Source organism: Bos indicus x Bos taurus, chromosome 9, assembly GCF_003369695.1.
Source record: "Bos indicus x Bos taurus breed Angus x Brahman F1 hybrid chromosome 9, Bos_hybrid_MaternalHap_v2.0, whole genome shotgun sequence".
Taxonomy (NCBI): domain Eukaryota; kingdom Metazoa; phylum Chordata; class Mammalia; order Artiodactyla; family Bovidae; genus Bos; species Bos indicus x Bos taurus.
The window spans coordinates 83,924,228-83,951,979 of NC_040084.1; the positions used below are offsets into that span (position 1 = coordinate 83,924,228).

The window sequence follows — 27,752 nt, forward strand, 5'->3', positions numbered from 1 at the left end:
AAGAGAATAACACTTGGATTTCTCTCTTCCAGGAATTTTTTAAGCATTTTCCAAGGGCCACTTTCATATCTGAACTCCATTTGTTGTTGTTGTTGTTGTTTTTACCAATGTGGACATCACCCAAGAAAACTTTATTTTAAATAGCACTTCATTTTAAATAGTGCTTATATACATTAAAGCTTTAGACACATTGATCTATCTTCCTAATTAATAGCTATGTTAGTTTGAATACATTTGGTATTTTTAAGGGCTTAATTATCACTAATGTCTTTTTCCCCATCTCCCACTTTCATTTAATGCATAGGAAACTAGTAGGCTAAATTAGGTACTTAATGCTAGTCAAAAGATTAAAATGGAGCAGATTCTTCTGTGATTATGGAATTCATTGCATCTCTGCTTCTATGCAAAGTGATTTTATTCCTAAGAGTTTTAGCGTTTAGAAGCACTGCTACTAATGAAGAAAATACAATTTATCCATCATATTTTCAATTATTGTTATTAGTTAAGGAAGTCAGAAACACTAAATCTTAAATATTTATTCAAATGAGAAAATAACAAAGTACATCTTTGTCCATCAGAGTACTTTTTCAATGCCTGTCTGTAAAACACTTTAAATAAAATAAATCAAATTTATACAAACCATATTTTTAAATTAGTTATATTGTTAGGTGACTTTGAAATGAAGAATGCAAATTCTGTGATGTTAATACAATTCACTTAATATGTATGTATTATTAATAAGACTCAGGCTCTACTCACTCTAAGTACAGAATTTACATTCCAAGCAAATGAAGAATATAAATTCCATGAAGTGAGAGTGTTGTAAGTTTGGATAAGTAAGAAAGTTTTTTACCTTTTTAGCATACCTTAGGTCTGAGAGATACACTTCTATTAAAAATAAATGAATTCATTGTTGACAATGACACTTCCACCTTACTGAAATACTGTCATCCATCTCTGTACCTCTCTCCCTTTGCACTGACCCTTTCTCTTGGTCTGTCATGCTGGGAGTGGACCAGAACAGTCAGAACTAAAAGTCCAGCCAAGCAGTAAAGTTTTAGATTAGTGCTGGCCAAGTTGTATTGTCTGAGTCCACAGTGATAAACACATTTGATTTTGAGACATTAAATACGGACAAGAAAAAGTGAAAGTGTTAGTCACTCAGTTGTGTCCAATCCTGTGGGATCCCATGGACTATAGCTCATCAGGCTCCTCTGTCCACGGGATTCTCCAGGCAAGAATACTGGAGTGGGGTGCCATTCCCTTCTCCAGGGGTTCTTCCTGACCCAGGGATCAAACCTGGCTCTCCTGTGTTGCAGGCAGATTCTTTACCATCTGAGCCAATAAATATGGACATACATAAAGTTTAGACAAAAATATTGTAAAATAATAATGACCTTTCTATATAAAATTTACTGAATATATAGTGTTGCTGTTTAGTCACCAAGTCATATCTGACTCTTTGCGTCCTCATAGACTGTAGCCTGCCAGGCTCATCTGTTCGTGGGATTTCCCAGGCAAGGATACTGGAGTAGGTTGCCATTCCCTGACCCAGGGATCGAACCTATATCTCCTGTGTCTCCTGCATTGACAGGCAGATTCTTTACTGCTGAGCCACCAGGGAAGCCACTGAATATATATATATATATGTTCTCGACACATTATATGTATGTAATTTTATAAATTGTGCTTGTAAATTATGAACTTAAGAGTCAATTCTGGCCTTCAAGGGAGTTGTAGGTAAATTTCTCTCGGACATCTGAAAGTACTTTATTGAGTTTTCAAGGTGTTAGTTATACAGATGATTGAGTTTCTATAAAAATCTACTTTGCTAATCAAAGTCATTTTCATGTTAATTTGGTATGTTAAATATAAAAGTTGATATTAATTGTAACTAATTAAAAATTTTGCTACCAGTCATATTTTTCCCTATTATCTTTTTCCTTTATTGACCTTAATATATAAAGGCAACTTTAGATACATACAAATTAAATAATGACTGCAAAATTAACTTTAAAAGATATTACAAGATTTGAAGTCAAACAAGATTTTTAAAAGCTGTCTCAGTTAATATTTTTTATCCAAGATGAAGAGATTTTTCTAGCTACCAGATGTTAACTAAGCTTCAGGTTTAACTTGAGTGGTTTATTTAAATTTCAAATCGGGTTTTAAACTCTGTGTGTGTGTATGCATGCTAAATTTATCTGCATATGTTACATCTTACAACATTTTATTATGTTAAAATACTGTATTTTATAGGCATTACATTATTAAATTAATGTCACAGCTCTATCAGAGGTTATCTTATAGAATGTTTATTTTTTTATTTCTTCCAATTCCTCTGTGAGGAACAAAATCAAATTTGGCCTGTATGTAGCACATGAAATTGTATCAGTAAACTAAATTTCCTTTATTTTTCCCAAGGAGCAATATCTCTGTCTATATATTTTTATTTCAGGCTCCAGTGGTTGTGAAAAATGAAATCCTGTTTGACTTATTTTCAGCGAACGAGCATTTACTCTGCAGTGAGGTAGGTTGGGGAAGTATGAACCAAAAAGCTCCTTGAAGAATGCCTTGTGGACCTGCTTAAACAACTCCTGGGTAGTCAATTTCAGTGCTCTTGCTCACCTTTAAATTTTAGTATAACTGAATATTTCGTACCCAGACACTCAAAGAGGAAGAGAAGCTCTTTAATTGAGTTTAGCAACAGAGTCAGTGGAAGAGATGGCACACTGTTTGTGCCATGGACCAGGGTAGTCAGGTTCTCACCATCTGGGCATTTCTCTTCTGGATCCATGTACCTAGCAATTACCATAAAGTTGTTGCCAATCTGAGCCTACATCATGCCCAAGAGTAGGGTGTCTGGTGGTGTTTGACTTGCCAATGTGGAGGAATCAGGAGACTCAGTTCAAATGCAATACCTCACCTATACAAGACAAATTTTCAGCACAGCAGTCCTACAGCCTGTGGGAATTCACCTTCTCCCTCTCCACCCTGGGTTCTATCCATCAAAGTAGACCTGTTCCACTTCCCTAAGGTAGTTAGATCTGAAACAGGGATTTTTGTTTTTTCATTATTTTCTCCGAAGGCCCAGTCATAGGGGTATAATTATCGATTCAAACATTTTGTCTTTCTTATCTTTAACATCTTGGCCAATACTAAAATCAAAATATTTATTTTTTCGGTCAAGTTGTACTGAGTTGTATAAAATTATCTCTGAATTGTTTTATATTTTATGAATTCCAAAGACTTTAGCATATTCTCCATGGACATGTAAAATGTTTTATTTATTTTTATTGAAGCGTAGTGATTTACAATGTTGTCTTAATTTCTGTTGTACAGCAAAGTAATTCAATTCTACATATATACTATATATGCATTCTTTTGTATATTTTTTCTGTATGGTTTATCACAGGATATTAAATATAGATCACTGTGCTATATAGTAAGACTTTGTTATTTATCCATTATATACACAATAGTTTGCATCTGCTGATCCCAAACACCCAGTCCGTTTCTCCCCCACCTTCTTTCTTGGCAACCACAAGACTGTCTCTATGCCTATCAGTCTATTTCTGTTTTGTAGATAGGTTAATTTGTGTCATATGTTGGATTCCACAAAGGAAGCATAAAATAATTCTATAGTAAAATCTCCAGCTACATAGGAGGATATCTGATTTGCCTTTTTCAACTTAACCTACATTTAAGAAGCTTTCTAGATAACCAAGTTAAGAAAAATATAAATCTTATGACTTCAGACTCAAGTATTTAATCTCCTTACAAACCAGGCAGTGAAACATACTCTGAAGTTCAACTCTTCACTGTGCCTTGCTGCCTGATGAAAACCTTGCAGGTGGGAGTTTTACTTGGAGCACTGCTGTACCTGCCGATCAACATGTGAATATGGGACTTAGAGTGTATTTAAGTGTGTGCCCAGTTTTACTTCTTTGACATAGAAGGATCATTTTCTTCTCAAATTCTCACATTTACAGAATAGTAGTGCAAGAAGGTGGTGCTATTGGTAAAGAACTCATCTGCTAATGCAAGAGACTTAAAAGACTTGGGTTCGATACCTGAGCTGGGAAGATCCCCTGGAGGAGGGCATGACAACCCACTCCAGTATTCTTGCCTGGAGAATCCCATGAACAAAGGAGCCTGGTGAACTACAGTCCATAGGCTCACAAAGAGTTGGACACTACTGAGTAACTAACGCTTTCACTTTCACAGCTCAATCTTTTATAAAGATTCCAAAATAAAGCCATCATTGCTCTCAGAAGCATTATGAGAGCACACACACACACATACACACACATACAGCTAAAATGGTGGTCAGTGTCAAATCACTGACCATTTACTCTGAAAGACAGCTCTTAGCTAAGGATTTTTAGCTTGTATTATGATTATATGTTTTGAGAACAAAAGCAAGATATATGACTTTATTCTGTAGGTAAGAAATAAAAATGTAGAATATATTACACGTAGAATCTAATAATGCTACTGGAAGTAGATTTTCAACTGCCACCCACTCCCAAAATCACAGTGCCAACAATTGAAAAATAACTAATGAACACTACTGGTTTTTACCTCTAGCTAATGAGATGGATTATCAGCGAAATCTATGCCGTGTGGAAGATATTCAATGGGAGTGCTTTGGCCAATTATTTTAAAGGAACAGCAGGGGACCCCCCTCTTCTGGTCTGGAAGCCCTGGGAACACATATACTCTCTATGCAAGGCTGTGAAGGGCCACACGCCCTTGTTTAATAGCTATGGAAAGTATGTGGTGAAGCTTTATTGGATGGTAAGTTCTTGTACACACAGGTAACCATTTGTGTGTCTTTCATATTGCAATGTTTCTCTTACCTGCTTTTAAAGAAGCTAATACAAGATGAGACAGTTTATAAAGGCTCTCAGCTGTGTACCTACTGGAGGAAAAGTCTTACATATGTAATTTGAGATTTAAAAGAACACAGTTGCATCCTCTGTAATACCAGTTCCCTGTGCTTTTTATTTTTTAAATGTTTATATATATATTTTTTAATTTTATTGGCGTATAGTTACTTTACAATGTTGTGCTACTTTCCACTGTATAGCAAAATGAATCAGCAATACATATACATGTATCTCCTTTGTTTCAGATTTCCTTCCCGTTTTAGGTCACCACAGAGGACCGAGTAGAGTTCCCTCGCTGTACTGTATGCTCTCGTTAGTTATCTATTTTACACACAGTACCAATAGTGCATATATGCCAATCCCAATCTCCCAGTTCACCCCACCCCGCCCCTTCCCCCTTGATATACATATGTTTGTTCTCTACACCTGTATTTCTGTTTCTGCTTTGTAAATAAGATCTTCTATACCATTTTTTTTTGGATTTCACATATATGCATTAATATGTGATATTTGTCTTTCTCTTTCTGACTTACTTCACTCTGTAAAACTAGTGCTGCTGGTACCACTGAGGGGCAGTCCTCTGCTGCCTGTGACCCTGCAGGTGGGCGGGCTGGGTAGGCAGGTGGATGCATAGATAGGGCTCTGCCCTCTCTGATGTGGTATCAGGGTCATGGGCAGGAAACAGGGTTTGAGCTTAAGTGTGATCCAGTCCTCTCTTTGTTACTACTGAAGGGCCTGATCTGATCCATTTTTTGCCCTGACCTTGATATTTGTTTTCATGTTAACAAATCTCACTTTGACACAGGAAATATTTTACCTTCATCTGAAACAAGACAAATGGGAAAGTAGGAAGCACAGGTAGAGAATTCAAAACCCCTTAATTAACACAACAAAGTAGACTCACACCCCACTGAGCAATGCTACCTTATATTAAACACCTTTGGGTTTATCACGGTGGAATGCTCTTTTCTAAAGGCCCAGAGCCACAAGCAGGCCCAGCTATGGGATTGAGAGTCTCTTGTTCAAAAGTTATTAGCCATTTCAAGATGGTGATATCAGCATTTTAAGCAAAGCATGAGGTCCTTCAAAGTGTGGGGTCCCATGTGACTGTACAGGTCACATACCCATGAAGTTGGGCCTGATAACAGAGGAAAAGTATTCTTGAACATTTGAAGCAATGAGGAAAGTAAATCATGCTATTGTCTATTTCTAAGAACATGGCTTTCTTCTTAATGAGCCGGAGCCATCTATTCTTCCTGGGGTGGGGAATGCTGAAAGGCCAATGCTTAGGAATCAATAGGATCATTACAATAGGAAGGGGCTTCCTAGGTGACTCAGCAGTAAAGAATCTGCCTGTCAGTGCAGGAGATGCTGGTTTGATCCCTGGTGGCTCAGATGGTAAAAGTGTCTGCCTACAATGTAGGAGACCCAGGTTCAGTTCCTGGGCCGGGAAGATCCCCTGGAGAAGGAAATGACAACCCACTTCAGTACTCTTGCCTGGAAAATCCCATGGATGGATGGAGGAGCCAGCTAGTCCACGGGGTCACAAAGAGTCAGACACAACTGACCGACTTCACTTTCACTTTCACTTTGGGAAGATTCTCTGGACAAGGAAATGGCAACCCACTCCAGTATTCTTGCCAGAGAAATCCCATGGACAAAGGAGCCCATTGGGTTGCAAAACAGTCAGACATGACCTAGCAACTGAACATGCACAGTAGAAGGTAGAGAAGGGAATCTTAGCCTTTGATATCCAAAATGGGAGTTTGGGTTTATTTGTTTTTTTATATAAGACCTTTTTTTCAAGACCTTGAAAGTCAAAGTGCTATTAGAGAAAATAACTTCCTAAATTCCTTTATCCTTCTATGTTGACCAATAAGGAGGCAGATTTGACAGAGTAGACTTCAGAGTATTGCCTGTGTACAGAGGAGTGAAAGGGAGGACATGGCATTAAGAATGTGGATACACAGAGGACAGTGTAGGATTATAGAAAGAAAGTAAACACGGGAGGAGTGAGGAGGTCGGATGCCTGGGTATTTAGCCCCACTTCTGCACATTTGCCTAAACTTGAGTTGGAACAAAGTTCAAAATTATCAAGAATTTCAAAACAGCGTCAGCAGAACACTAAACCAACCCTGTTAGTTTCTTTCTCTCTCTGCTCACTGCCATCCGCCCATCTTTTCTAATTTCCTCCTGGATAGGGGTCAATGTTTATTAACACTATATACCATTTTGTAAAGAAAATGTGATTTCTATTTAACTGTACAGATTCCTCAGAAATCTACACCTTCCTGAATTCAGAAACTTTTTAAAAATGAATTTAGTCCAATTTGGAAATGTTAGTCTGACACAGTCATTTAACCTGCCTCGTTAGATGGTGTAGTTCTTGGGAAAGAGGGCTAGGAATCAGAAAGTCGAACCCCATGTCCAGTGACTTCTTCTGGTCCCTCTTTGGATTCACCTGAGGAATGGCATGTGGGAAATGATGCTAAACTGCTGAGCACTGAGATATGATTAGCTCCATGTGAATTATGTTGTAGGCCCCTTGCTGGCACTCATCTCTGAAGGGCATGGTCTTATTTGTGCTCACTGAGACTTTACAGAAAGCTTTTCTCATCTTCAGTATCTCCAAATGCATTCTTAGGGCCACATGGGCCCCTCAGGTTCCCTTGCACATAAAGGCAGAGAGACCATCTCCCTCAAGAGAATAGGCATACAATATGTCCTGGAAAAAATACAGGGAAAGATAAAATGTGGTAATTATGTAAAAGAACCGGATAGTTCAGTTCAGTTCAGTTGCTCAGTCGTGTCCGACTCTTTGCAACCCCATGAATCGAAGCACGCCAGGCCTCCTTGTCCATCACCAACTCCCAGAGTTCACCCAAACTCATGTCCATCGAGTCGGTGATGCTATCCAACAATCTCATCCTCTGTCATCCCCTTCTCCTCCTGCCCTCAATCCCTCTCAGCATCAGGGTCTTTTCTAATGAGTCAACTCTTCACATGAGGTGGCCAAAATATTGGAATTTCAGCTTCAACATCAGTCCTTCCAATGAACACCCAGGACTGATCTCCTTTAGAATGGACTGGTTGGATCTCCTTGCAGTCCAAGGGACTCTCAAGAGTCTTTTCCAACACCACAGTTCAAAAGCATCAATTCTTCGGCGCTCAGCTTTCTTCACAGTCCAACTCTCACATTCATACATGACCACAGGAAAAACCATAGCCTTGACTAGACGGACCTTTGTTGGCAAAGTAATTTCTCTGCTTTTGAATATGCTATCTAGGTTGGTCATAACTTTCCTTTCAAGGAATAAGCGTCTTTAATTTCATGGCTTTAATCACCATCTGCAGTGATTTTGGAGCCCCCCAAAAATAAAGTCAGCCACTGTTTCCACTGTTTCCCCATCTATTTGCCATGAAGTGATGAGACCAGATGCCATGATCTTAGTTTTCTGAATGTTGAGCTTTAGGCCAACTTTTTCACTCTCCTCTTTCACTTTCATCAAGAGGCTTTTGAGTTCCTCTTCACTTTCTGCCATAAGGGTGGTGTCATCGGCATATCTGAGGTTATTGATATTTCTCCCAGTAATCTTGATTCCAGCTTGTGCTTCTTCCAGCCCAGCGTTTCTCATGATGTACTCTGCATATAAGTTGAATAAGCAAGGTGACAATATACAGCCTTGACATAGTCCTTTTCCTATTTGGAACAGTCTGTTGTTCCATGTCCAGTTCTAACTGTTGCTTCCTGATCTGTATATAGGTTTCTCAAGAGGTAGGTCCGGTGTTCTGGTATTCCCATCTCTTTCAGAGTTTTCCACAGTTGATTGTGATCCACAAGTCAAAGGCTTTGGCATAGTCAATAAAGCAGAAGTTGATGTATTTCTGGAACTCTCTTGCTTTTTCAGTGATCCAGCAGACGTTGGCAATTTGATGTCTGGTTCCTCTGCCTTTTCTAAATCCAGCTTGAACATCTGGAAGTTCATGGTTCATGTATTGCTGAAGCCTGACTTGGAGAATTTTGAAGGTCCTGATAAATAGTAGATTTTCAACACTATTAGTTTCCTCCCTTCTTTCCTGTATTCTTTCTTTGCTCCTTTCTTTCCCCACTGCTGCCTCCTATTGTGGAAGCCAAAGGGATGGATCATTCTTCCTTCTACTCCTTGGTAGAGTCAAGGGGAGAATCACACGATCAGCTTACCAGATACTCTCCTGCCCATCTTGAGTCCAGATGCAAAAATAGAGGGCATGTAATGATCACAGGCAACTCTCCACCCGATTCTCTCACAATATGACCTTGCTGTGGTTCAGTTGCCCAGACTTGCTTAGTTCCTCTGGTATCCCCCTATTGCCTACTTATAAAGCAGGTTATTTAAAGTTTTGTTATGAAATTGTATTCTTTTATACGTTGTTATTGTTTAGTTGCTGAGCTGTCTCCAACTATTTGAAATGCCATGATTTATAGCCTGCCAGGCTCCTCTGTCCATGGGATTTCCTAGGCAATTTACATCCCAAACTTTACTTGCCATTTCCTTCTCCAGGGAATCTTCCCAACACAGAGATTGAACCTGTGTCTCCTATATCTCTTCTGTCTCCTGATTGCAGGCAAATTCTTTACCACTGAGCCACTTGGGAAGGCTTTATACATTGTAGGTAATAATAAATGTGAGTATAAAGGAAGTACTTTTAAAATTAGTCTTTTTAGCTATGTGGCCTCCACCTGACTGTGATTTGTAATTTTTATGTAGTCAATTATGTCATTATATTTCTTTACAGAGTCTAGGATATTTGTCATTTAAACAAGGTACTACTTCAAGAATACAAAAAATATTTCCCTTTAGTTTTATTTTAATGTTTAAACCTATCATTTGTTTTATCTACTGTGAGAATGAAGAACTGGTTTATTTTTTTTACTTAAAAACCTCAGCCAGTTGCCCCAGCATTTTATGTCAATGTTTTACTTTTTACCCATTGATTTTAAAAACTGCTGTTATCATACACTAATTTCCACTTTGAAATTATGTTTGATTTGGGGCTCTCTTTTCTTTCACTCTTTTCCTTGTTCTCTTCAGATACCATATTACTTTAACTATAAGGAATTTATAGTTTGCTTTGATTTTTTAGAATAAAATGCACCTCTTACTCTCATTTCAATGTTTTCTTAGCATTTCTGGGTAAACATTTCTACTAGTATTTAACTTTGAACACATAATGGTTTATTCCTTATTCTACATACAAAAGGGTTAATCCTTAATCCTCATCATTGTTTTTTGTTTGTTTGTTTTTACTACAGCTTCCCTTCTCTTGAACATTTTATTTTGTTTCATCTTTCATTCAGAAGAATATGCATTCCAAAATTTTATTTACTTAGAATATATATGTGAATTTTGGGGGTAACAATATTGAGGTCTATTTTCCTTTATACGTGATTATGTGAATGGTCATTTGCTTACATAATGGAAAAAGTAGCTGATAACCTGTTTTAGAATATAACAGCCAATGCCTGAGTATCTTCTGTGTTTAACACTTCAGGGACTCATTCTGAGCACTCTCCACCCTACCTGAAACCCTGATACTGTCTTCCCTGAATCTGCTTCACTTTTCTCTATAGAGCTGAGTATGAAGTATCCACTTAGTGTGTTCATTAATATAAGGAGATATATATATATATAAATATCAATATGAATCTATTGCTTTCTTTTCCCAGAGCTTTTCTTCATACATATATTCTTATTTTAACCATTAGCCCAATCTACAGTTCTTTTGGTAAAGTAAATACAGAAGCCAAGTTACAGTAACCTCTTGCTAGTTCTCTTCTACTTTGATCCATTCTTTAAAATTGGACTGTAGCCCTAGAGGGGATAGAAAAATACTGAGTGATGATAGTGAATAGATGAAAGTGAAAGTCGCCCAGTCATGTCCTACTCTGTGTGACCCCATGGACTGTAGCCCGCCAGGCTCCGTCTGTCTGTGGTATTCTCCAGGCAAGAGTACTGGAGTGAGTAGCCATTCCCTTCTCCAGGATCGAACTGCAGGCAGATTCTTAACAGTCTGAGCCACCAGCAAAGTGAATAGATAGACAGAGGCAATTTTTAAAGAGACAGAAACAAGAACTTTGCTGTTTGAGAGACCATGTTCATGGAATAGAGGTGGCCGCCTGGTTTTCTAGTTGTAGATATCTATTCTCTCTGGGCTAAGAGCAAACATTTCTGCCTATCTCCCCCTAATTCCCAGGTGGTAGGGCTGAGCCAACACCTCTTTCCAGATGAGGTGTAGTACAGAACTAGAGGAAATTATTTCTGAAAAGGTAAAATGGATTGTTATTTTCACTATATGTGTCCTTTTCCAGACATACACAATTTAATTTCTGGCTTTTTCCTCTTCCAATTCTAATTCAGTATTTATGTGTCTATCCTTCAGTTTTCACTGCAAATATTTCAGAAACACGTTCATACATACATTCTCTGTTACCTCCTGCTGTTTGACTCAAGATGATGTACTGGAGATGCATCCTCTGCCTTACCTCAGTTTTCCTTCCCTTGTGCAGTCTTGTACACCTTAAGGCTGCTACAAATTGCTTTTTTTCCCTTTTCATTTATAGACACTTTTTTTATTTGTTTCTTACTGGACGTAGATTTCTCCTTCTGCCTTTTTGCATGTATTCTCCTCCCTCTTTCTTATTGCCCCTTGAAGAATTTATATGGCTGAGATGGTAAAGAATCTGCCTGCAATGTAGGAGACTTAAGTTTGATTCCTGTGTTGGGAAGATCCCCTGGAGAAGAGAATGGTAACCCACTCCAGTACTCTTGCCTGGAGAATCCCAAGGACAGAGAAGCCTGGCAGGCTACAGTCCATGGGGTTGCAAAGTCAGGCACAACTGAGTGATTAACACTTTCACCTTTAATCACTTCAAAGTAAACCAACCAATGAGAACCTTTTGGCATGACACTTAATGTTCAGGTTTTTATACCAGTGTATTGTTTCTCCCGTAAAAAATTCCCATTTTTTTCCAGTTTGGATTCTAAGTGAATAGCCTCAAAGTTCTTTGACATCAACCAGATAAAAATTTATTAGGTAGCATGAAGAACAGTATCATAAAACAGAGTTTTCTTTTTTCTTTCACCTGGCAATGATAACACTGCTACTGAGCTACACATGGTCTCCTCGGTACTTTCCAATGTCAGCATTCCTTGGGCTCCTTGAAAAAAGCAATTACATTATTGCTCTCCACTTGAAATATGTACTGCTCTTGGCAATCTTTCTCTGAGTGCTTTCATTTAGCTCTGAATAAGCAAGAAAACACACACATTGAGACTAGTGGTTTTCCCCAATCGTCATCTATCTTTCCATACAAAAGCATACTAGTTTTTATTTCTGGTTAACTTTTATACTTTTTAAGCACAACGTTATTATAGAATTTGGAGTTTATTCAACTGTGGGTACAGGACACACCGCACAAACCCTATCTCCTGCGTTTTTCTTACCCCAACCCACAGTCTGGGTAGAGTTTGTAGTCAGCATTTGAAACAAGTCTCTCACACCCAGTGACATTTTTGTTCTTTAAATAGTGTTTTCAAGGCATCAGTTCAGTTCAGTTCAGTTCAGTTGCTCAGTCGTGTCCGACTCTTTGCGACCCCATGACTCGCAGCACGCCAGGACTCCCTGTCCATCACCAACTCCCTGAGTTCACTCAGACCCACGTCCATTGAGTCAGTAATGCCATCCAGCCATCTCATTCTCTGTCGTCCTCTTCTCCTCCTGCCCCCAATCTCTCCCAGCATCAGAGTCTTTTCCAATGAGTCAACTCTTCGCATGAGGTGGCCAAAGTACTGGAGTTTCAGCTTTAGCATCATTCCTTCCAAAGAAATGCCAGGGCTGATCTCCTTCAGAATGGACTGGTTGGATCTCCTTGCAGTCCAAGGGACTCTCAAGAGTCTTCTCCAACACCACAGTTCAAAAGCATCAATTCTTTGGCGCTCAGCCTTCTTCACAGTCCAACTCTCACGTCCATACATGACCACAGGAAAAACCATAGCCTTGACTAGACGAACCTTTGTTGGCAAAGTAATGTCTCTGCTTTTCAATATGCTATCTAGGTTGGTCATAACTTTCCTTCCAAGGAGTAAGCGTCTTTTAATTTTGTGGCTGCAGTAACAAATTACTTTCCCATTATTCAATTACTTTTATTTTCAAAATGGAAATTTTTTATTCTCAATTCATTATTAATTTTATATATGCTTTTATTAAAACATACTCAGTCATGCCCAGCTCTTTGCAACCCCATGGACTGTAGCCCACCAGTCTCCTCCATCCTTGGGATTCTCCAGGCAAGAATACTGGAGTGGGTTGCCATCCCCTTCTCCAGGGGATCTTCCCAATTCAAGGATCAAACCTGGGTTTCCTGCGTTGTGGGCAGATTCTTTACCAGTGAGCCACCAGGAAAACCCATTATTAACTCTGTATATGCTTTTATTAAAACACATTCAAAAACTATTAAAATGTTTAAATTAGTAAATGAAATGTCCTTATGAGTCTACCTACCCAGACAATCATAGTAAATTATCTGTTTACCCTCTTAAACCTTTTTCTTAAAAGTATATATGTAAACACACTATATATAATCTGTGCCAACAGTGAGATCATATAGTATTCATCATTCTGTATGTTTTCCCTAACCATGAACATTTTTTATGCTAATATTTGTTGATCTACCTTGTACTCCATTGCTTGAACATAACGATAATTACAGTTGACCTTGGAAAAACATAGGCTTGAATTTCCCAGGTCCACTTAAAAGTCTTTTTAATTTCATGGCTGCAGTCACCATCTGCAGTGATTTTTGGAGCCCAAAAAAGTAAAGTCTGCCACTCTTTCCACTGTTTCCCCATCTATTTCCCATGAAGTGATGGGACCAGATGCCATGATCTTCATTTTATGAATGTTGAGCTTTAAGCCAACTTTTTCACTCTCCACTTTCACTTTCATCAAGAGGCTTTTTAGTTCCTCTTCACTTTCTGCCATAAGGGTGGTGTCATCTGCATATCTGAGGTTATTGATATTTCTCCCAGTAATCTTGATTCCAACTTGTGCTTCTTCCAGCCCAGCGTTTCTCATGATGTACTCTGCATAAAAGTTAAATAAGCAGGGTGACAATATACAGCCTTGACGAACTCCTTGTCCTATTTGGAACCAGTCTGTTGTCCCATGTCCAGTTCTAACTGTTGCTTCCTGACCGGAATAAGGGTTTCTCAAGAGGCAGGTCAGGTGGTCTGGTATTCCAATCTCTTGAAGAATGTTCCACAGTTTATTGTGATCCACACAGTCAAAGGCTTTGGCATAGTCAATAAAGCAAAAGTAGATGTTTTTCAGGAACTCTCTTGCTTTGGCGATGATCCAGCAGACGTCGGCAATTTAATCTCTGGTTCCTCTGCTTTTTCTAAATCCAGCTTGAACATATGGAAGTTCATGGTTCATGTAGTGTTGAAGCCTGGCTTGGAGAATTTTGAGCATTACTTTATTAACGTGTGAGATGACAGCAATTGTGCGGTAGTTTAAGCATTCTTTGGCATTGCCTTTCTTAGGGACTGGAATGAACACTGACCTTTTCCAGTCCTGTGGCCACTGCTGAGTTTTCCAAATTTGCTGGCATATTGAGTGCAGCACTTTCACAGCATCATCTTTTAAGATTTTAAATAGCTCAATTGGAATTCCATCACCTCCACTAGCTTTGTTCGTAGTTATACTTCCTAAGGCCCGCTTGACTCCACACTCCAGGATGTCTGGCTCTAGGTGAATTATCATACGATTGTGATTATCTGGGTCATGAAGATCTTTTTTGTATAGTTCTTCTGTGTGTTCTTGCCACCTCTTCTTAATATCTTCTGCTTTTGTTAGGTCCAAAAATTACCAAATGCAAAAATGTTAGGTCCAAAAATACCAAGTGCAAAAATTATTTGTATTTATATATACAGAACATTTCATTTATGTATTCATTCCTTGGACAGCAAGGAGATCAATCCAGTCAATTTTACTGTGTATTATTTTGAGTTGTTTCACCTAAAGTTAGAAGAGAGAATAGCTAAATACTTGTTCCTTCAAACCTGTCTTGCCCTACATTATCCACAAAGAAAGAAATAAAAAGTCACATAACCACTAAATAATGTAGTATGAATTCAGTTACAAGTGTCATAAAAAGAAGACATTTTCACTCTACTGTTCCTATCTACCTAGGAAAAGTATACTGTTAGTTAAGGCTTGAATTCAAATGTCAACTTCCTGTGAAGACATCCACTGAGCAAATTAGTCACATTTCCTTTCTTATTCCAGAGCGTTTGAAACATATTACAATTACATTTTGTATTTTGTATATTCTTATTTGTCCTCCCTCTCTAGACTATAAACAATTCAATGGTATAGGTATAAGCCATGTATTATGCAGATCCTTGAGTTCACAAGGCTTGCATCACTGCTGAAAAATAAATCTCACATGTAAAACCAAAGTTTAAAGGAGTTTGAGCTCACAATCATTAATTTTTATCATTTATCTCAAACTTTTAATTATGAAGTGATATATATATGTAAATATATCATGATTTTATTAGATAAAGAATTAACTAACTTTATATTCAAAATAGATCTTTAATTAGGAGTAAGAGTAATATGGTAATTGGAAGTATAATCTCACTGAGCCTATGAGGATAAAAAATCATTACTAAAGTTACATTTGGAGAATTTGCATTATGACTACAAATAAGTTATTTAATTGTGCCTAAACTTATCCATGATTGCATGATGTTTTGGTTTTGCTTTTGAAATAGTTCAATTTACTCCATTATGTAGGATGAGGCATCCAAGAATGTGCTAAAAGACCTCATAAATAATGACACTATAGATATAGATATAGACATGTTTTAATTACAATAAATGAAATAATAAGCTAAATTTCTCAGAGTAGTATACAATACTAGTAGGTCAGCCATTAGGCGTAAGATGCTAAAATAAAATCACAATTATAAAATAAAAATTTAAATTTTATAAAATAAAATTGTACAAATTGTAAATAATAATGTCAGCAGTATATAAGAATGTGTGTGAAAAATAATATAAATCACTAATGGTATATTCCTTTCTTTGCATCTTTAGGGTTGCTGGAGAAAGATAACCATTGATGACTTTCTGCCTTTTGATGAAGAAAATAATCTATTGCTTCCAGCTACAACCTATGAATTTGAACTTTGGCCAATGCTTTTGTGTAAAGCTATCATTAAGCTGGCAAATGTTGAGTAAGTAGAATAAAGAATTATCACCCACTTGTATAAAAACAAAATGGCAAACAGCAACAACTATGCACCAATATTGCATACCTTTATTTTTCAAAAAATCATTTTTAAAAAGCATTTTCTCCAAACAGAGTAAACTTTCTACTGTAACAATAAACATTCCAAAGCCACTGGTTTGAAGTCTTATGTTAGCCAGCAATGAGACAAAATTCCCCCAATAAAAATGCTCAAAAGTGATTCTGTAGCCAGTGTTTCCTTATGATGAATGGAAAAGTCAGTCATGGAAAGTAAAGTTTCAGTTTAACGAGAGAAAGAAGTTATTTTGCAGGGGAAAATACTGGTTCATCTAATTATTGAATATATGTCCTGCTGTTTAGTTGCTAAGCAGTGTCCAACTCTCTTGCAACCCCATGGACTGTAGCCCACCAGGCTTCTCTGTCCATGGGATTTTTCCAGGCAAAAATACTGGAGCGGGTTGCCGTTTCTTACTCCAAAGTATCCTGGATCCAGTTAAAGTCTTAGGCTCTGTGTATGCAGCCATCATTTGCTAATCTTGAAAATCTGATCTCTTCTGAAGGATGTCCATGTGTTCCTCATGGTTTAGGTAACACTGGTCCTTTTTATACATTCACAATGAAAACAGTCATGTTTCCTTCAATATTCCTGGGAAATCTGCTTGTGTCTTATGTTCCTGCACCAACCTATGCGAGGCATGTCTTAGCTTCCACTTGCAGACTGTGCTTCCTCTATTCTGGTCCTTGTGCCAGTGCTAAGTTGTTTCAGTCGTGTTTGACTCTTTGCAACCCCATGGACTGTAACCCACCAGGCTCCTCTGTCCCTGGAATTTTCCAGGCAAGAATACTGGAGTGGGTTGCCATTTCCTTCTCCAAGGGATCTTCCTGAGGCAGGGATTGAACCTGCATGTCTTATATCTCCTGCATTGGCGGGCGTGTTCTTTACCACTAGTGTTTTATTCTGGCCTGAGTGATGCAAAAAAGCTCTGATACCTGAGTTGCCAATGCAAGGCAACTGTGCGTCTCCAATCCGTGGAAGAATTCTCAAACACAATGCACCAGCTTGGATTTGCTACCCTTCCCCCTCCTGCAGTTTATCACACCAGGTCCTTTTCAGCAGAACACACCCACTTGCTCTAACTGGCCACTCCAGCCACTGGCTCAAAGCTCAGCCCCCTCCCCTTCTATTATTATACACAGCTATGTCAGTCAGAAGCCTGGCCTGTTTTTTTGTGGTTTTCTTTTGGCTTAGCTTCCTTTTTCTCTCCCAAAGCCACACAAACAAAAACAGCCCCTCCTACTGCCAGCCTCTTCATCTCTCTTTTCTGTTACCAACCCTCAATTTTCTATCTGGAATTTGTGTTACCCAGCTTGCAACCCTTAATTTCAATCATTTTTAAAAGCTCAGCTCACAGCATTTAGATAGTTGAATACTACTAAGTATTTAAAATGGTAACAACTATGTTTGTTTATCTTTGAAAGGAAATAATGTTCCTAATTCTCAGATCTAACTTGAAGTTCTGAGAATGAGAGCAGCCAGGCCAGTGAAGCAGTAAATGCTTGACCCGAATAATCGGAGTGGCATTTTTATCTTTCTTAAAGCTACAGTAGACTTTAAAAAAAACTTGAGAAATGGCATTATGGTTATTTTTGAAAAACAAACGAATCCAACTTGTAAATAAAGGACCAGGCTTAATGCAGGATGCTTCTTAGACCTTGAAGTGGAAATCACTACGTGGTCCAATTTATATTTGTCCAAAAGTTTTTCTCAGATTTTACAGTAGATAGTGAATTTCTTAATGTGAGTTTTAGCTTTCTACACTAAAAATTAATATTTAGTAGTTATTTAAATATCACTGTGACATGTGCAGAGGAAATAACACTACTTTTATGAGCTTCGTACAGTCACCTCCTAAATATGATTATTCAAAGAGGAGGTTAGACTGTGAATATCTACAAAGGCAATGGCACCCCACTCCAGTACTCTTGCCTGGAAAATCCCATGGACAGAGGAGCCTGGAAGGCTGCAGTCCTTGGGGTCGCTGAGGGTCGGACACCTCTGAGAGACTTCCCTTTCACTTTTCACTTTCACGCATTGGAGAAGGAAATGGCAACCCACTCCAGTGTTCTTGCCTGGAGAATCCCAGGGATGGGGGAGCCTGTTGGGCTGCCGTCTATGGGGTCGCACAGCGTCGGACACGACTGAAGCGACTTAGCAGCAGCAGATATTTGTTATCTTGGAGATATGTGGACACATCACAGTTTATAATCTGCAAACAAAAAACCAATATAAATTTCTGAATGATGGAGTGTGTGAATAATATTTCTTTCTGAATTAAAAAACATGTATACCAATCAATACCATCAGCCACCACCACTGGCATAAGGTTGAACTGAAGCTCTGATTCCTGAGCAAAATATAGATATAACATTTGTGTGTGTTACTGAAAATAGACTAATCACTTCAGAAAAATATTAAAAGTAAAGGATTAAAATAAGAAGAGTGATAGTTAATCAATCACAGTCTCATTGACTTTATGCCATAGTGGCAGATCCACTCTTTTGTACAAGATAGAATGGATGTTTCTGGCTTCTCTAAAATTATCTAAGGATTTTATCAAAAATGTGTGATGCCCATCTTGCCCTGCCATGTGTGAGACTGGCTTAATATACAGACTCATAGGAATCTTATGATAATTACTGAAACTCGAAAGAGGAAAGACAGTGCCCTATTTTTAAAAGAATATGATAGTATGTTGAATATACAGAAGAGATTATGTATCATCTATATATATGAAGTGAAATGAAGTGAAATCTCAGTCGTGTCCAACTCTATGCAACCGCATGGACTGTAGACTGCCAGGCTCCTCCCGTGGAATTTTCCAGGCCAGAATATTGGAGTGGGTAGCCGTTCCCTACTCCAGGAGATCTTCCCAACCCAGGCATCAAACCCAGGCATCAAACCCAGATCTCTTGCATTGCAGGAGGATTCTTTACCAGCTAAACTTCAAGGGAAGCCCAAGAATACTTGAGTGGGTAGCCTATCCCTTCTCTAGGGGATCTTCCCGCCCAGGAATCAAACCAGGGTCTCCTGCATTGCAGGCGGATTCTTTACCAACTGAGCTATCAGGGATCGATTTAAATGCCTTATCAAAACAAGTCATCTGAGTGCTGGAAAAGTATATTCTTATTCAGTCATTTATAACCAGTGGGACCCCTACATTTATTCTTATTGTGTGTGTGTATGTGTGTGTGTGTGTGTGTGTTCAGTCGTGTCTGACTCTTTGTGACCCCACTTGGACTGGAGCTCACCAGGCTCCTCTGTCCATGGAATTTTCCAGGCAAGAATACTTAAGTGGGTTGCCATTTCCACTCCAGGGGATCTTCCTGACCCAGGGATTGAACCGAAACTCCTACTTCTCCTGCTTTAGCAGGCAGATTCTTTAGCACTAAGCCATCTGGAGAGCCCATTTATTCTTTTACCACTGCTTGTTAGAGATTCCTGTCTTTTATAGACCTCTTCCTGTTTTCAAATGTTATTGACTGTATTATTGTGTTTTTGCTTTTTCAGCATCCATGTGGCAGAGAGGAGAGAACTGGGAGAGTTCACAGTGATTCATGCACTCACGGGTTGGTTACCAGAAGTCATTTCTCTCCAGTATGTTTGACCATTAAATTACTGATATATTTTTTTTGTTTCTTCCCCAGTAAAGTTTCTTTAACTAAAATAGTCTTAAAGAAAATTTCAAAAATTGCCACATTTTACAAAATGTTTGGAAAATAGCATGTTATAGTATTATATAAAACTTATTGAGAATTGCATGATTAACTCTTTTTCCTTATATATAGTAAATTTAATCCTTAAATATCTGAATTACAAATATTAAAACAATGTTAATTATTTACTATGGTAAAATATTTACAGGTGACCCCTTTATACTCATACATTTATTCAGTACAGAAAAATTAAAGCAACTTTTAATTAGCTACCCATAGTAGGGAATAAATAACACTAAAATGCCTATTAGACCTTAGGCATTTTAATATGTTATTCCAGTTAAAACTCACAGTCCTGAAAAGATTTTATTTGATCATCCATATGACCTTATCAGCTCAGTGTTGTATATCATTAGAAATGAGGAAACTAAAGCTCATAGTGGTTGAATTCCCTAAAGCTGTGTACATTGTACCTGGAGGTAAAATTTGAATCTAAATATTTCTGGAGCCAAAGCACATAGTGTTTCTCTCATATGATTCTAGATATATAAAAATTGTTTGCCTATGTATAAAGAAAGAGCATTTAATGCAAAGCTTACTTAAAATTTCACAAATATTTTTTGTTTCATACATAAAGATTATAGACATATGTTTTGACAATATTACATTGACACTGAAAATTAATCAGACTAAGGTACATAGAAAATAATTATATCAATAGATCTAAACATACCGTCAATCAGAATGCTGATTTTTACAAGATCAAATCCACAGTACAGTTATCAGTTTGGATCATCTCTGATCTTTGATGTTAGAAAGCTAGCATTTCCAGGGTCCAGGTTAAAGGACATTGAAGACAGGTTCTAGTCACTTGGATTCTATCATTTAAAACATCCTTTCAGCAGGATAAGCTAGCCATTGCTTAGTTCAAATTAAAATATTTGTAGGGAAAAATTAGGAGGATAGACAAACTCCTTGATGCCTTTTCTTGGAAGAGAACTGACCTTGCTTTTTATGGCAAGCTTTTTATATCTTGTCATGGAAAACCATTTTCTGATACCTAAGAGATTATTTATTGGCATAATATGGTCAATATCAGTAAGGAGAAGTAGAGAGAGGGTAGGTTTATAAACATGGACTTTACTAATTTTTTATCTTCAATGTTGATGGGATACTTATAATTTTCCATTAATTTTTCCTGCAATAAAGATACCAGAGACATGAAAACATCAGACATCTATCAGAGGGTGGTAAAGAAATAGGAGATCAAAAGAATTCTTGATTAGAAAATTATTAAATTAAAAATTGTGAATAGTCTCTTGCTAGAATCATACAGTGAAATTATGCATGACAATTGAAAACAGTGTTCATATACTTTCATGATTATAAGACCAGTTTAATAATTAAATTAATTTTAAAAGTTGAATTATTTTAGATGCTCAATTTGCATGAATATATGGTTGCTTATAAAATGTCTATGAAAATGATATAAGGGAGGGAAGCTTGAGATTTGGATTCAGAACTGTATATCTAGATTAACGTTTTTATACTTCCTACTTCAAGCTATGTAAATGTTACAAGTAATATAATTTTGGGGGCCCAGAGTTTCCATATGTAAAATAGGGGTAAAAAATTACCTATCCTATATGGCTGTTCTGGGGATTGAAAAGGTGAGAGTATTGGAAAAAGTAGCTGATGTGTGGTAGAGACATAGTTAGTGCTAGTTTCTTTCCCCTAATGCATATCACTAGATTATTTAATATTATATAGAAGTATGTATGATAGCTAATAATCAACCTTTGGAAGCAGAGAAAAGTCTAGACAAGTAAGTGAGACTGACTCAGATGTTCAAGTTTGTCATTTTACTTCTAAATATAATTAAAAAGTAAAAGATATGTACTCTCTTTATGTCATAATGTGTAGGATTTTTTATTCTGAATACTCTGCCACATTATTCATATAATTTAAAATTGCAATTACACTATAAAATTACAAAGTTAATTCATGTGTATATATGTGTATAATTTTAAATGAAAAAATGTCATGGAACTGTAATAATGATTGTTAAGAAATGTTTAATTTGAAATCCCTCTCTGCCAAGGATACAGGAAGAGGTCAGGCATGGCTTCCTGGAGAAAGTTATGATTTGATCAGAGCCTCTACTGTTGGCTGGGTTTGATTTGAGAGGAAGGGAGGAAAAGGGCATGGAAAGCAGGAGAATGATAAGATCAAAGCCATGATCTGTTCAGAAGTTGGATGTTTCTGTTACTACGAAGGATTCCATGTGCCAAGACAGCCCCTGAGGGACTTCACTGGTCATGGTCATGGTTTAACAGAGGTCCAGGAGAATCAGAATATTGAAGTTTCAAATTGTGTTCACTACTGACTTTTTCCATATGAAAATCAATAGGGTGAAAAGTGTTTTGTGATGTTTTCAACAGACAGCCCTTTCCCTTCCCTCTCGCATAGAAGTAGCAAAGGGAGACATTGCTAGATTTGCAATTGTTGACCTTGCCTCATGTTTTCCTACAGTTGACACTGTCTTATCATTTGAAAACAAAAAACAAAAAGTTGTAACTCTCTGTATTATACTAGAAACACAGAGTGGATATTAGAAGTCTAGCAATTTCAAATGAGGAGATGATTTTTTTCTCCACAAATTTGTATGATCTTGATGTAATTCATTTGAGAATGGAACACTCCACCATCCCATCCTTAATTCTAACTGTCCAAGAAGTTGTATAGTCTCATCCTGTGGGATTTGAATATTTCTTTTTCACAGTATAACATTGGTTACATTGTAGGTGGAAAAAACACATGGTTTTGGATTCAGAAAGATCCGTTTTAATCCTGATTTTAGTATTTCCTAGTCTATCATTTGTGACTACATAAAATTTGCAACCTTTTCTTATACCTCAATTATGATTGCACTACTTAGGTTGCAGAGCCTTTGGGGATTAAATGCATAAAACAAAACAAAAAACCCTACCTGGCCTCCCACATCTTCATTCCACTTCTCAAATGTTCTAAAATCATTATCCCCTAGGGTCTTAACCTGAACTGTTCTTTCTTTATGCCTTAAATGATCTTCCATCAGATATTTACTTGGCTGGATATGTCATAACATTTAGATCTCACCAGGCTTAAATATCAACTCCTCAGAAAAACCTTTTCAGCCATCTAGGTTTAAATAATTTCTTTTCCAAATGATTCCATAGCCCATTGTTTATTAATTTTCATTATGAAAGTTATCACTACCTTCCACAGTCTGCCTTCCATCTTCCACTGAGATGGTACGGTGTATGAGAATAGAAACTCTTTTTTTGTCTTTCTCAATGTTGAGACTTCCTGTGCTTAGAAAAAATGACACTGCATGACCCGTACACAGTATGGTCTGAATAAATGTTTGTTGATGAATAATTTTAAAAATACTTTAAAAGGCTAAACTAGAAGTGTGTAAAAGATTCTGTGGTAATCCAGTGCAGGAACATATAGCTTAATTTCCTCAGAAAGTAATGCTTAAACTGATCTCAAAGAATTAGTGGAAACTAGTGAGGCTTACTGGGGCAGGGAAGCCAACTCAGAGAAGAAAGAATAGCATGGAAGTGCAAGACAGCATGGTGTACTCCCAGAAAAGCACATGAATCTGCAGGAGTGAATTATGACTGCTGGATTCTAGAGAAGAGATGAGAAGGCGGTGGAGAGGTGTACAGGAGCAAAACAGACGAAGTTAAGAAATTCACAACAGAATGTTGCTGAGAAATTTTTATACAGGAAGATGATCTCCATCAGGCTTGTGAGTTTGGAGTCTTGCTCAGAGCAGGAGGACAGATATGTGACTGGAGCAGGGAAACTGGTCTGTGCAGTATTGCAGAAGGGCTTCTATGGAAAAAAACTGATAAAAATGGAGAAAGGGGGACTTCCCTGGTGGTCCTGAGGCTAAAACTCCACGTTCCCAATGCAGGGGTCCCCGGATTGATCCCTTGTCAGGGAACTAGATCCCACCTGCTGCAACTAAGGGTTCATATGACACGACTGAAGATCCCGCATGCCGTAATGAAGATGGAAGGTTCCAAGTGCGGCAACGAAGACCCGGTGCAGCCAAATAAATAAATGTTTAAAAAAGAAAAGATAAAACAAAACATTAAAAAAAAAGAATATTGAAAGGGTTGTCTACTGCAGTAGGAGGAAGAAGGATCAACGGGATGTATTTTTTTACTTGAGGAGAGTTTCATGCTAAGAGACTTGATCATTCTCACTTTTCTAAGTTGACTGAAAAGTAGAAGATGGTAACAGGATGTTTTTGTTGGTTGATCAATTGATTTGTTTTTGAATAGATGTCTATTAGATGGTTGTACACGTGAGCCTGGTTATCTGCAGAGAGGTTTGAGCTGGAGCTTATGAGTTGAGGGTTACATACACATACAGGTGAACCCAAAATGTGATTGTGCTTATTCATTCACTAAGGAAAGGATATAGGATAGCAAGAGCATACTGAGGAGAACTATGAAGTTCAGGTCAGTTCAGTCGCTCAGTCGTGTCCGACTCTTTGCGACCCCATGGACTGCAGCATGCCAAGCTTCCCTGTCCATCACTGACTCCAGGAGTTTGCTCAAACTCATGTCCATCGAGTCAGTGATGCCATTCAACCATCTCGTCCTCTGTCATTCCCTTCTCCTCCTGCCTTCAATCTTTCCCAGTATTAGGGTCTTTTCTAATGAGTCAGTTCTTCCCATCAGGTGGCCAAAATATTGGAGTTTCAGCATCAGTCCTTTCAATGAATATTCAGGGTTATTTTCCTTTAGGATTGATTGGTTTGATCTCCTTGCAATCTTCTCCAACACCACAGTTCCAAAGGATCAATTCTTCAGTGCTCAGCTTTCTTAATGGTGCAACTTTCACATCTATACAGGACTACTAGAAAAACCATAGATTTGACTAGACAGACATTTGTTGACAAAGTAATGTCTCTGCTTTTGAATATGCTGTCTAGGTTTGTCATAGCTTTTCTTCCAAGGAGCAAGTGTCTGTTAATTTCTGCAGTCACAGTCTGCAGTGATTTTGGTGCCCAAGAAAGAAAATCTGTCTCTGCTTTTTAATATGCTATCTAAGTTTGTCATAGCTTTTTTTGCAATCAAAGATGCAAAGCATCTTTTAATTTCATGGCTGCAGTCACCATCTGCAATAATTCTTGCCTGGAGAATCCTCATGGACAGAGGAGTCTGGTGGGCTGAGGTCCATGTGGTCAGAGTCAGACACAGCTGAAGCAACTTAGCATGAATGCATACAACATAGTAATTCAATGTTTTTTATATATTAAGAAATGGTCAGCACAGATCTAGTTAACAGGTATCACCACACATGGTTATAATTTTTTTTTCTTGTGGTGAAAACTTTTAAGGTCTACTTATACACTACTGTATTATTAACCACAGTTACCCTGCTGTGCATTACAATGCTCTGATGCATTTATTGTATAATTGGAAATTTGTATTTTTGGAATACCTTCACTATTTTGCCCAAATCCTACCCTTTGCGTCTGGCAACCACAACTCTATTCTCTATATCATGAGTGTGTTTGTTTTCAGATTCCATATATAAGTGAAACAAATCATACAATATTTGTCTTTCTTTGATGTATATCACTTACTATAATGTCCTCAAGGGGCTTCCTTCACAGCTCAGTCAGTAAAGAAGCCATCTGCGATGCAGGAGGCCCAGGTTCTATTCCTGCTTCAGGAAGATCCCCTAGAAAAGGAAATGACAACCCACTCCATTATTCTTGTCTGGGAAATCCCGTGGACAGAGGAGCCTGGCAGGCTACAGTCCATGGGGTTGCAAGAGTCAGACACGACTAAGCAACTAAACCACCACTACTAATGTCCTCAAAGTCCATCCACATTGTTTCAAATGGCGAGATTTCTTTCCTTTTTTATGGATAAACAATGTTACATTGTGTATGTGAATACTACACTTCATTCATCCATTCATAGACATCTTGGCTACTGTAAATAACATTGCAGGGAACATAAGATTGTTCTTTTTGACAAACTTCTGTCTTTTTGAGTTAGTGATTTCATTTCCTATGGATAAATACCCAGAAGTAGAATTGTGGGACTATGTGATAGTTCTATTTTTAATTTTTTGAGGAAATTCCATACTGTTTTCCATACTGGCTATATCAACTTATGTTCCTACCAACAGTGTACAAGGGTCCCTCTTGCTCCATATCCTTGCCAAAGCTTGTCATTTCTTGTCTTTTTGATGATAACTAGTATGCATGGAGAAGGAAATGGCAACCCACTCCAGTATTCTTGCCTGGAGAATCCCAGGGACGGAGGAGCCTGTTGAGTGTGGTCTGTGGGGTCTCTCAGAGTTGGACACAACTGACGCGACTTAGCAGCAGCAGCAGCAGTATGCATGTGAGGTTGTAACTCGTTGTGGGTTTGACTTATGATGACTAGTGATGTTTAGCACGTTTTGTTGTACCTGTTGACCATTGGTTTATCTTCCTTGGAAATATGTCTGTTCAGATCCTCTGCCCATTTATTTTTTTTTATTTTTTAGGGGAAATGAAAATATTTATTTATTTTTTAACTTTACAATATTGTATTGGTTTTTCCATATATAAAAATGAATCTGCCACAGGTATACACATGTTCCCCATCCTGGACCCTCCTCCCTCCTCCCTCCCCATACCATCCCTCTGGGTCATCCCAGTGCACCAGCCCCAAGCATCCAGTATTGTGCATCAAACCTGGACTGGAGACTCGTTTCATATATGATATTATACATGTTTCAACGCCATTCTCCCAAATCATCCCACCCTCTCCCTCTCCCACAGAGTCCATAAGACTGTTCTATACATCAGTGTCTCTTTTGCTGTCTTGTATTCAGAGTTATTGTTACCATCTTTCTAAATTCCATATATATGCGTTAGTATACTGTATTGGTGTTTTTCTTTCTGGCTTACTTCACTCTGTATAATAGGCTCCAGTTTCATCCATCTCATTAGAACTGATTCAAATGTATTCTTTTTAATGGCTGAGTAATACTCCATTGTGTATATGTACCAAAGCTTTCTTATCCATTCATCTGCTGATGGGCATCTAGGTTGCTTCCATGTCCTGGCTATTATAAACAGTGCTGCGATGAACATTGGGGTACACGTGTCTCTTTCCCTTCTGGTTTCCTCAGTGTGTATGCCCAGCAGTGGGATTGCTGGGTTATAAGGCTGTTCTATTCCCAGTTTTTTAAGGAATCTCCACACTGTTCTCCATAGTGGCTGTACTAGTTTGCATTCCCACCAACAGTGTAAGAGGGTTCCCTTTTCTCCACACTCTCTCCAGCATCTATTGCTTGTAGACTTTGGATAGCAGCCATTCTGACTGGCGTGAAATGGTACCTCATTGTGGTTTTGATTTGCATTTCTCTGATAATGAGTGATGTTGAGCATCTTTTCATGTGTTTCTTAGCCATCTGTATGTCTTCTTTGGAGAAATGTCTATTTAGTTCTTTGGCCCATTTTTTGATTGGGTCATTTATTTTTCTGGAGTTGAGCTGTAGGAGTTGCTTGTATATTTTTGAGATTAGTTGTTTGTCAGTTGCTTCATTTGCTATTATTTTCTCCCATTCTGCAGGCTGTCTTTTCACCTTGCTTATAATTTCCTTTGTTGTGCAGAAGCTTTTAAGTTTAATTAGGACCCATTTGTTTATTTTTGCTTTTATTTCCAATATTCTGGGAGGTGGGTCATAGAGGATCCTGCTGTGATGTATGTCGGAGAGTGTTTTGCCTATGTTCTCCTCTAGGAGTTTTATAGTTTCTGGTCTTACGTTTAGATCTTTAATCC

General features: G+C 37.9%; 1 protein-coding gene across 3 annotated transcripts in view; it reads left to right on the plus strand.

Moving 5' to 3' along the window:
* ADGB (androglobin) overlaps positions 1-27,752 on the plus strand; it is a 190,460-nt gene that overhangs the window by 32,750 nt on the left and 129,958 nt on the right. For all 3 annotated transcript variants that reach the window (XM_027551777.1, XM_027551778.1, XM_027551779.1), the window contains exons 4-7: positions 2,459-2,530; positions 4,591-4,800; positions 16,035-16,174; positions 19,757-19,843. In XM_027551777.1, the coding sequence (XP_027407578.1) occupies positions 2,459-2,530; positions 4,591-4,800; positions 16,035-16,174; positions 19,757-19,843 (509 nt within the window). The remainder of the gene's footprint in view (positions 1-2,458; positions 2,531-4,590; positions 4,801-16,034; positions 16,175-19,756; positions 19,844-27,752) is intronic.